The 12,109-nt window shown below is 43.9% G+C and overlaps 1 protein-coding gene across 1 annotated transcript in view; it reads left to right on the top strand.

The window, feature by feature from the left end:
• Positions 1-8,036: 8,036 nt before the first annotated feature.
• SLC1A7 (solute carrier family 1 member 7) overlaps positions 8,037-12,109 on the top strand; it is a 118,000-nt gene continuing 113,927 nt past the window's right edge. Inside the window, exon 1 of the mRNA XM_077453314.1 lies at positions 8,037-8,294. Coding sequence (XP_077309440.1) covers positions 8,154-8,294 — 141 coding nt within the window. The 5' untranslated portion in view covers positions 8,037-8,153. The remainder of the gene's footprint in view (positions 8,295-12,109) is intronic.

Below are 12,109 nucleotides of genomic sequence, written 5' to 3'. Positions count from 1 at the left end.
CCTTTAGTCTGGTATGGATTTTAAGGGGAACCCCAAAATCCATACCAGACCCTTATCTGAGCACACAGCCCGGCAGGTCAGAAAAGGGGGTGGGGATGAGCGAGCACCCCCCCCTCAACCGTACCAGGCCGCATGCCCTCAACATGGGGAGTGGGTGCTATGGGGCAGGGGGGGCCCCCACCCCAAAGCACCTTGTCCCCATGTTGATGAGGACAAGGGCCTCTTCCCGACAACCCTGGCCATTGTTTGTCAGGGTCTGCAGGGGGTGAGCTTATTGCAATCTGGAAGCCCTCTTTAACAAGGGGGCCCCCAGATGCCGTTCCCCCACCCTATGTGAATGAGCATGGGGTACATTGTACCCCTACCCATTCACCTAAAAAAAAAGTTTTAAAAATAAAACACAGTACACAGGTTTTAAAGTAATTTATTAGGCAGCTCCGGAGTTCTCTTCTGACTCCTTCTTCCCTCTCCAGCTCTTCTGCCTCCTCCGCTGATGTCTTCTGATGGTTCTTCTCCCTTCTCCGGGTCTTCTCCGCTCTCCGCTGATGTCTTGTAGCTCTCTCCGGTTCTTCTCCCTCTGTCCGCTGTCTTCTGCCTCTGCCAAGTCTTCTCTGCTATCTTCTCGCTCTTTTGCTGGGTCTTCTCCGCTGTCTTCTCCCTCTGTTCTTCTTCCGATGTTGACTCAACGCTCTCTCCCTCTCTAATGCTGGGTGCTTGTTAAAGGGGGTTTCCAGATTCTGATAAGCTCCCCACCCGACAACCAATGGCCAGGGTTGTCAGAAAGAGGCCCTTGTCCTCATCAACATGGGGACAATGTGCTTTGAGGTGGGGGGCGCAGGGCCCCCCTACCCCAAAGCACCCACCCTCCATGTTGAGGGCATGCAGCCTGGTGTGGTTCGGGGGGGGGGGGGGGCTCGCTCGTTCCCATCTCCTTTCCTGACCTGCCGGGCAGTGTGCTTGGCTAAGGGTCTTTTATGGATTTTGAGGGGGGGACTACCACACCGTTCTTTCAGTGTGGGGGTTCCCCTTAAAAAAGAAATGGAAGAGGGACGAGTCGCTCTAGAAACAATGGATGTTTCATGGACTACTTTGAAGTCGGCACGACTTGAAGTCATGCTAATATGAATAGAAAGTAAAGGGAGGGGAGAAGGGATTGTAACTGTGACAGACCGAACCAGTTTGGGGCTTTTGGAGGGGACTGCAGGGCAGCCTCTTGCGTACTGACTATGGGCCTTGGCTTTTCAGGTGGGCACTATTCTTTGGGAGGTGTGTCTGGGGGACATTTGGAGTGGTTTTGCTTTGGATTTGGGTCCATGGATCCTTGAAACACACAGACTCTGGGGACCTAGGACCTAGATACAGATTTGAGACCTGTGTGCCCAAACCAGCAATGACTGCTTCCCCCCTCCCCCCCCCCAGACCCCAGATCCAGAGACTCAAAATAGATGTTAAGACCAGCTCAAAACAACCTGATGCCGGCTTCTCCCGCTATAATCTGTTTATCAGGGTGTCTTTATCTCATAGTAAAATTTCCCCATTGTGTGTCTCCTAGGTGTGAATTCCCATTGTTAATTGAGTCACCTATTGTTTCTGTCTATTTGGTAGTATTGTGTCCACTTCATCTCATTACCAAACTATTGTGGGATGTTTATGTTTATGTTAGTTGTTCATTAGATGTACTGTTAGATGTTCTGAGCATTATACTTTTTACAGTTTGCATTATTTAGGATAATGTAATCAAGCTCTTACCTGATGTTGTATGGTATATATTCTGTTTGAATTGATAATAAAGGCAATTCCAGTTTGCACCTAAGCTAGTGTCATCTAGTTCTTGGGTGCAATATTCAGCTATAATACCCGGTTCCTGGTTCGAGAGTGGCGGAAGCTACATCTTGGCGGAGGTACCCAGGCCGGGTGCCAGGTGATCTGTCACAGTAAACTCAGAAGGGAAGGGTGGCAGAGGAGCCAGGACCTGCAATCGCAGCTCAAGAGGATGTGATGGGAGGGAAAAGTGTGTGTATAGCAACAAGAACTACTCTAGGTGTACAGTTGATGTTTTGGACATTTGTATTTGTCTTTGTATGCCACATGGCTCGAAATTTGAAGGAGTTTCCCTTGATGGAACTGGTTAAGGCTCTTTTGTTCTGTGGGTATTTTTAAATAGCTGGTGCCAGTGTTGGACTGTGGATGGGCATGGGTCCTTCTACAATGGTCAGATTGCTTGTAGGCTTTAAGACCCCTTTATCACTGGGGTGGTTTTCAGGTGCTTTAGCGCTAGAAATAGCCTCTACTAAGTGCCTAAAAAACGCCTCTCATTCATTCCAGTGTGCCTTTTCACACTGGGGCGGTGCGCTTGCGGGACAAGAAAAAAAGTCCTGCAAGCAGCATCTTTGGGGTGGGTTAGGAGCGCTGTATACAGCGCTCTCAAAATGCCCCTGCCCATTAGAATGAATGGGCAGCGCTTTCAAAGAGTTTTTAACCCCTTTTTTGGGGGGTTTTAGGCGACGCAAAAGCGGTATTTAAGCATCGGTAAATCACAGCTAAAATGTGCTTTACTGCGAATGCGGCCGCGGCCCCAGTGTGAAAGGGGGTCTTAAGTGGGAGCATATTGTCATGAATAGACAAAATGCAGTCTCTTTGGGTTTAGGAAGGTCTGCAAAGTTTTGGGTGATAGGCCCCTTTCACATGGGCAGACCATTCAGGTCCGCCTGTCAGCTTTTTAGGCGGACCTGAATGGACACTCCATGCAGGTCTATGGAGCGACGGATGTCAGCGGTGACATATCCTCTGTCATCCGATCCGCTCCGATCCGCTGAAATCAGACGTATAGCGATATGTTCGCCATCCTTCCTGGCAGATAAGATTCGATGGGATCTGATGAAAACGGACATGCTGTCCGTTTTCGTCCGATCTCTCTATAGGAATCAGCGGTGCTCGACAGGCCCCTCCCTGCTTAGTGAGCAGAGAATGGACCTGTCATCTGCTGGCTCAGTGGAGATCAATGGAGAGATCTCCCGCTGAGCTGGCAGACTCTGCTGAAATGGATCCGCCTCGTGTGGAAGGGGCCATAGAATGAACCTGGGTCCTGAAACCTTGTAAGGTTGAGCAGGATCAGAATAGAGTAGCAAATCTGTGGGTAAGGCTGCACAACTCCAGCACGCTGGGGGTTCTGTACTAATGAGTGACTATTTTGTACCCCAGTTCCTGGTATCTATTACTAATAGATGATTTGTAGGAAAGTGTCAAGTTTTTAATTCTTGTATTTGGGGATAAGGACACATCCTAAGCTCTCTCCCAGGCCAGTCGTTTGACAAATCAAAGGGTGCCAGAGATGTCTCCAATAAAAGGAGTTTGCAAGTAAATGTAACTTCTGACAGGTTATCCCAACATCACAGAATCTCTGGAGATGGCCACACCCCCCCATTCTCTCCACTCAGGTCTAAGATCACACTCAGCTGTCATCTCTGTGCTATGCAGTGCGTGACATGAGATTACCACCCCCTGCCCGCTGGAGCTGATAAGTAGCCTTTGATCTGTGTGTTTTAGAAGGCTGTAGAGAAATGAGGGCTGCAGATAAACTGGTACAACTTTTCATCTTTCCATCTATTAAATCTTCTGCCCTTGTTGTTTTAGCATTGGATAGTAAAATATTTTTGTCTGCCAGTAAATACCTTATACAGCCCACTTCCTGTTTCTTGTCTGGTAAAAGGCCTAGTCGTATGACATCATGCACAGCTCTCTCTCTCACTCTTGTGAGAGTTTGCCAGGCAAGCAGGGGGGTGAGACCTAAGAGGACCAATGAGAGCAGCAGAGCTGGAGGTGTGCCTCTGTGTGTTGGTGTAAATCCAGAAAGTGAACAGGCAGCAACTTCAGCTGCCCACAGTTAAAATGGAAAATCAGTGGCGGGAGATTTCTGCAGCATATTTGCATAGCTCCCAACTGTCCCTGATTTTGAAGGGAACTGTCCCTGATTTGGAGCAATGTCCCTCTGTTCCTCATTATTGCTGTATTTGTAAATTCCAAAAGCCAGTATAAAGGAATCTTGTTTTTTGTACAATTCTCCTTTAAGGGGGAGTGGCAAGGAGTATGTCCTATGCCTGCATACCTTTGCTGATAGGAGTCCCTCATTCCCATCTTAAAAAGTTGGGAGGTATGTAGTTGGCAAGTACAGAATCACAGTATATATTAAAATAATATGCAAATTTGTTGGAGGGAAGCTTCAGAATGGCAAAGATGCTTTTATTACAAATTATGTGAGCAGACTGGAGTTCCTCTTTAACCACTTCAGCCCCGGACCATTTTGCTGGTCAAAGACCAGACCCCTTTTCGCTTTAACTGACAATTGCGTGGTCGTGCAACGTTGGCTCCCAAACAAAATTGACGTCCTTTTTTTCCCACAGATAGACCTTTCTTTTGGTGGTATTTGATTACCCCTACGGTTTTCATTTTTTGCGCTATAAACAAAAATAGAGCGACAATTTTGAAAAAAACGCATTCTTTTTTACTTTTGTTATAATAAATATCCCCCAAAAATATATAAAAAAACATTTTTTTCCCTCAGTTTAGGCCGATACGTATTCTTCTACATATTTTTGGTAAAAAAAAATCGCAATCAGCAATTATTGATTGGTTTGCGCAAAAGTTATAGCGTTTACAAAATAGGGGATAGTTTTATGGCATTTTTATTAATATTTTTTTTTACTATTAATGGCGGCGATCAGCGATTTTTATTGTCACTGCGACATTATGGCGGACACATCGGACATTTTTGACACATTTTTGGGACCATTGTCATTTAGGGGTAGAGGTCGACCGATATGGGTTTTTCTCTGGCCGATGCCGATATTTACAAATCGCGGCGGCCGATGGCCGATATATGATGCCGATTTTTTTTGGGCCGATATGTTAGGCCGATTTTTTATTTATTTTTTCCTTTTTTTTTTTCCCCTTCATCTCACAAAATCTAAGTTGGACACCTTTCACACTGGGGTGGTTTTCAGGCAATTTTGGGCTAAAAATAGCGCCTGTAAATTGCCTTCAAAACGGCTCCCCTGCAGTCTGTGTGAAAGCCTGAGTGCTTTCACACTGAGGAGATGCGCTGGCAGGACGTTAAAAAATACTGCAAGCAGCATCTTTTGAGCGGTGTAAACCGCTCCTCCACCACTCCTGCCCATTGAAATGAATGGTCACCACTGCTGAAGCACATGCAATGCGATTTTGCAACAGTGCTTCACTGCCCCGCTAGCAGCCAAATAGCGGGGCTAAAATGACGGTAAATCGCTGCTAAAACTTGCAGCGTTTTACCGTCAACGCCTGCCCGATCCAGTGTGAAAGCAGCCTTAATAAGTGATGCAGAAAATTTCTTACACATTTATTAAACAAAACAAACCTCCAATCAGTTCACTTGTATGTATAATTTAGATTAAAAAAAATATATATATTTATTAAATACACAAAAACAGGTACTCAAAACTTTTGGACGAAAAAAAAAAGGGCTAACTTGCGTTTGAAAGACCTCTGCGCAAATACCGCATCACATAAAATATTGCAACAACCGCTATTTTATTCCCTAGGGTCTCTGCTAAAAAAAATATATATAATTTTTGGGGCTTCTGAGTGATTTTCTAGCAGAAAATACTGGATTTTTACTTGTAAGCAACAAGTGTCAGAAAAGATTTAATCTTTAAATGGTTAAACTGAGAACTTCTACACAGGGAGTTCAGCCCATTGAAGAAGAAACATTGTTTCACTTTGATCTTTTCTTGGCAGCCTGCCCAGAGAGGAGGAAAGTCCTTCACTGATGTCTTCAGGCAACTTACATTGACTTCTATTACAGAAGTCTTTTGCAAGTCGAGCTGAACATGTAATCGGCTTTTTTATCAGCACAATCTGCCGAAGCAGATTAATTAAAAAATGCCAAATATCGGCCGATATATCGGTCAACCTCTAGACAGGGAGCTACAAATTTAAAGGATGGCTCCACTGCTGGGGACACCGGATGTAAAGGAGGGCTCCACTGCTGGGGACACCATATGTAAAGGAGGGCTCCACTGCCGGGGACAGCATATGTAAAGGAGGGCTCCACTGCTGGGGACACATAATGTAAGGACGGAATCTGCTCGGAGCACCTGATGTAAGGACAGACTCAGCTGGGGGCACCTGATGGCATCTGGTGGCAGGCAAAGTGGCAGGTGACACGCTCAGGGGTCCCACTGATTCTGGATTATGGTGAGTTGAATGATTTCATTCTATATTAAATGTAATAATAGTAATAATGCGCTTCAATCATCCTGACACCACAACAACCATGGTGCTGAGATGATTGAAGCGCTAACACCAGGTGTTTGGATTATCTTTATCTGCTGATTTGTTAAACTCTGGAATACACACTTCTATTGTTGTGTAGGATCTGGGCCTACTGTCCCTCCATCCCTCTTTCTTTCCTTCTCTCTCCTTCCCTCCTTCTTTCCTTCTTTCTCTCTCCTTCCTTCCCTCTTTTTCTCCTTTATTTTTCCATCTCTCATTCATCTCAGACTCTAACCACACCCCATTTGAACCACGCCCATATGAGCAATGCCCATCATTTCACATAAACCACGCCCATCCCCATTTGCTATGTCACTCCTACACATGCATGCTCAGCCCCTAATTATAATAAGACACCGCCTACAGCCAATGCCATTATTCACCATTTTTGTACACCAAATTGTGTGTTCTTTGTATTCCACAGCTTTGGGTTTATAAATTGCTGAAAAAATGGACAGTGAATGTAGTGGATTTGAATCTGCTTGCACACTGCCCCTTTTGCATTTGAACATTTGTAACCTACATAATAATAATAATAATAATAATAATAATAATAATAACATATTAGTCATGGTGCAAAACAATAGCTAGCAATTGATAACAATGTTAAAGTATCAGACAAAATGATTTTCCAGCTTGTTGGAAAATCCATTATCTACAAAAACCCATTTTCTACAAATATTAATACAAATATTAATGCAAGCAACCAGTCGTAGTACGGTACAGTCTAAGCCCTTGTACACACGGTCGGAGAATCCGTCGGAATGTGTCCTATTGGACCGTGTTGTCGGATAATCCGACTGTGTGTGGTATGCATCGGACTGTTTCCGTCGGAATATCCGTCGGACCAAATTTTCCAACTTGCTGGAAATATTTTCCGTCAAACTGGTCCGATAGGACATACTGCGATCATGTGTAGAGAATTTCGATCAGACAAAGTGCCACGCATGCTCAGATCAAATTCCTACATCAAAGCTATTGGCTACTAGCCTGAACGTAGTCCCATCGTAACGAAATTACGTCATCACGTTCTGAATGATCGGATTTTTAGACAACTTTGTCCGACCGTGTGTATGCAACAGTTTCGGACAAGATCCGATGGACAAAGTCCGACGGACAAAATCCGACGGATTTGGTTGTCCGAATCTCCGACCGTGTTTACAAGGGCTAAAAGATATCTTCTACAATCAAGCGGGCAAAAAAAAAAAAAAAAACAGCCAATCATCCTGCAATTATATGAATTACATAAAATAAAATACAATGTTTTGTCATCCTGGGGTATCAAATCTTTTAGAATCTTATAAAAATCATAAGTTTGTCTTATACGGCAGCATAGCCTGTGTGATCATCATCCATTAAACAGACTTTGGAAATAAAAGGTTAAAGGGGGAGATTTCTTTTTGGAGCTCAGCTGTCTGCAATATGATAGATCTGCTGTGTGTAGAGTGCAATGTGAGCACAATGGCAATTATTATTAGAAATATGTGTGATTTTCTTATCTTAGTCTTTTGCTTTTTCCTGTTTCAAATACAAATCTGCTTTCCTTTATGTTTCTCTTGTCTCGTATCCTTTATTTTTGTGCATTCATATTCTTTTCAAATTATCCCGAGCTCCCTAATCTCCTCCCAGGCTCCTAATGATGAAGTCAGTAATAGGATTGGGGGTATTAATTTGGGACAGTAATGCCAGCTGCAGGCTGTGTGGCTTATGGGTAAGGGGTGACCTTGCGGGTTGGCCAGCCTGTGCTAGCTTTGATCTGATCTCTGCGGAACGTGAGTTGGCTTGTCACAGAGTGGCGCAGTCCCTCTGTGGGACGCTGATCCTCCCCTGGAAGCTGTAAGGACACCATGGCAGGGGCCCTGGATGCTGTACTGGCCAGAGCCAAAGATGTGTGCAAAAGGAATGGGCTGCTTATACTTTCCGTACTGTCTGTTATTGTGGGATGTCTCTTGGGATTTTTCCTCAGGACCAGGAGGCTCACCGAGCAGGTCAGTATCATACTTTCATAGTAGCGGATGTTCTCATATAACTACCAGTGTTGTCAGGGGCGGACTGACCATTTGGCCACTCGGGCACTGCCCGAGGGCCCCGGGCCACTAGGGGGCCCCATCAGGGTTGCCAGTCTCAGTAAAACCTGGGATAGTATGTAAAAATCTGTGTTTTTTTTACATCTGTCTCTGAAATGTCCCTTACTGACATCCTTTTGGTCTAAAAATCCTGAGATTACAGCTGTCCCACCTCTCCAGTACCTTCTCAGCCAATAGAAACATGTCTGTGTATACTGTGTGTACATGTATGTGTATACTGTGTGATTGTATACCGTGTGTGTATACTGTGTGGCCCCATAATCTCTGATTGCCTGGGGGCCCCATAATCTCCTATTGCCCGGGGGCCCCATGAATTGTCAGTCCGCCCCTGAGTGTTGTTGCACAAGCTTTACATTTACATCATCAGTTATGACATTTTTCTTCAACTATATGTCACCACAATCTCTCTAAAATCTCATATAAGCTTTAAATCTGAAGTTTTTTTTGAAATAATACCTGGAGATCTTTCAATCAAAGTCCTCGTTCAGGCACTTCCTGCTAGAGGGTGACAACATTCTGTTCATATCTTGCAATTATGCCCCTGTGTTGCTACCCATAATGTAAACAGCAAGTGGCTAATTCAACACATTACGCAGACATGGTCCACCAAATTCCTTACTGAGAAATGGCATGCACCATCGCTGGATTGTATGTAGACAGGAGGTGGCTGAAAAATGGATGCACAAGATAAAGCAGCAATGAGATGCAAAAAATTTGTTACGATTTACATCGGATTTGACTGATATACTAAACAACCAACTCAATATTGAACCCTACGAACTAAGACTGGGGTGTCATTAAAGTTTATGTGTGTGTAAAGGCAGGCGTCCCAATACTTTTGATAATTTTCTGAAAGCTTCATTTTTGGATGGGGTTGGGCCTGGCCTGTTTTCTTCATAGCCTATGAGTGGGTTCTAGTTCTACAGCAGTACATTGAAGGATTTGGAGAAATACTGCAGATATGGTCTTGCACCTTTTGGTGCATATTATTTAGCCCCGTGCATGTATTGAGTTATTGTTTTATAATGTTTCTTAAATACCTTTTTATATGACTTTAACATTTTTATAATCTTGCTTTTAAATATTTTTGTTGTTGTACTAAATGTAGAGATTTATAGATTAGCCACTAGGGGGACCTCTCAATGCAATTACTCTTGTACACTATGGGGGTGATAAGAGGCTGTTCATTTTGCAAAGGCATTTCCCCCTGAATTTAGTGAATGAGGGGAAGCTCTGCTGCATAAGCCAATGATGTGCAAACAAAAATACTGTTTTTTTTTTCAATGGCATGTGATTAGGCATTCTTTGCAAGGTTAAATTTCACCACATTCACTAAGCTTTGGGGCAATTCTCTTAAAAAAAAATGCAATTTCACTTAAACAAACTATTTGCTTTTAGTGAATCAACCTCTCTATGGCAAATAGTTGGTGGACATCTTACCATTACAGTTATACGAGCTTGTAGAAAATACCATTTCAAAACCATGGAAAAGCCTCCACTGTTCCTGGGAAGAATTTCTGCAAGATTTTTAGGTGTGTTTGTGGGAATGTGTGTCCATTCATCCAAAAGAGCATTTGTTAAAGCGGAGGTCCACCCTAAAGTGGACCTTCCGCTCATCGGAACCCTCCCCCCCTTCGGCACCACAATTGGCACCTTTCAGGGGGGAGGGGGGTGCAGGTACCTGTACAGTACAGGTATCTGCACCCACTTCCGGGATAGCTCTCTGCGGAAAGGGGCGTAGGTTACGCCCCTTTCCGAAAGTCCCCCGCTGCCTGCTGGGAAACACACAGATCCCAGAGGCAGCGGGTCTATCCTTATTGCGCAGCGCGACTTGCGCATGCGCAGTAGGGAACCGGGAAATGAAGCCGAAAGGCTCCACTTCCTGATTCCCATACCCAAGATGGCGGCGGCAGCACCCGAGAGATGATCGAGAGATTGGCTTCGGGTGCCGACATGGCGGGCGCGCTGGACAGGTAAGTGTCACTATTTTAAAAGTCAGCAGCTACAGTATTTGTAGCTGCTGGCTTTTAAAAAAAAAAAAAAAAAACCGCGGACTCCCGGCGGACTCCCGCTTTAAGTCAAGTAATGCTGCTGAACAAGTTGTGGTTTGCAACCAACATTTTTTATTTATCCAAAGGTATTAAATAGGGGTTCGGGGCTCTGTGCAGGCCACTACACCAAACCGGTCAAACATGTCTGTATGGACCTGATTTTTTGCACCTGAATGTAATATTTTGGAGAGGTGTTCACATGTTTGGCCATATAATGTATTGTTGCTGAGATAAGATTTAGACAACACAGGAAATGAAATATTTGCAAACCCATAGACCTGCATTGTGGGAAAGTGCAGTAAAGCGCAACCATTGTGTAGCCGAAAGCAGGGCCGGCATATGTAATGGTCAAATAGAATGCATAGACACAAAGGGGGTTATTTACAAAAGACAAATCCACTTTGCACTGCAAGTGCACTTGGAAGTGCAGTCGCTCTCAATCTAAGGGGTAGATCTGAAACGAGGGGAAGCTCTGCTGATTTTATCATCCAATCATGTGCAAGCTAAAATGCTGTTTTTTATTTTCCTTGCATGTCCTCCTCAGATCTACAGCGACTTTATTTCCAAGTGCACTTGCAGTGCAAAGTGAATTTTCCTTTAGTAAATAACCCCTAAGATTTTTAACCACTTTCCCCTGGGTGGACCTCATATATAACAACCTGGGGTTTAAGTAGTTATACCGGGATGATACCTGCAGCTACATGCATCATCCCGGTATCAAATGTTACAGCCAGCGATGCTGTTTTCTGTAGATGTGATTCGAGTGGCTATGCAGCCACTCAATCACTCCTATAGGTGGAAAGGGGTGCCCCGCCGCCAACTTTCCTGGGCTGCCCTGTCCCATTGGGGAGCCTAGGACTGAGCTGACCAGCAGTATGTCCGTCAGTGAACAGAGAGAGAAGAACTAACATTCTAGAAACTGTAAGCAACAACGGTTGTTTGTTTACTTGGCCATTAATGGCCGAGAAAGCAGGCCATCAGACCAATCTGCCTCTGATTGGCTGCATTGGAGGCCCAAAGGGAGATCTGGGGTCTAATTAACCCCTGTCCTCTCCAAAAAAGAGGACCTGTCATGGCCCATGTTGTCCATCCCTTTTGATAGTAATAAAGTTGATAAAAAAAATTAAAAGACAGTTTAAAAAAAGTGTTTAATAAAATAAATAATAATAATTAAAAAAAAAACTGTAAAGCGCCCCTGTCCCACCAGGCACGTGTTCAAATGTAAATGGTAATCACACCATATATGAGGTATCATCAGGAACGTCAGAGTGAGAGCAATAATTATAGCACCAGGCCTTCTGTGTAGCTCTAAACTGTTAGCCTGCAAAGGCTTTTAAAGAATTGCCTATGGAAATGTTAAGGTACTATAGTTTGACGACGTGAGCAATTTTAAAGCATGACATATTAGGTACCTATTAACTTAGCGTAACATCATCTTTTATGTTTTACCCAAAAAATTGGCTATTATATTGTGTATATGTTCACTCAAATTCATTAAACTGTATTTTTTTTACCCAAAAATTAGCCTTTGTAAAAAATGCTGTGCAAATACCATGTGACAAAAAATAAATAAATTACAACTCCACCATTTCTTTCTCTAGGGCCTCTGCTTATATATAAAGTTCATTTCTAGCAAAAAAATGCTGATTTTACATGTAGGACAGA

This window comes from Lithobates pipiens, unplaced genomic scaffold, assembly GCF_037356315.1.
Source record: "Lithobates pipiens isolate NorthernLeopardFrog02 unplaced genomic scaffold, aLitPip1_a1.2 Scaffold_23, whole genome shotgun sequence".
NCBI lineage: Eukaryota > Metazoa > Chordata > Amphibia > Anura > Ranidae > Lithobates > Lithobates pipiens.
This window is presented reverse-complemented; position numbering and strand designations above follow the sequence as displayed.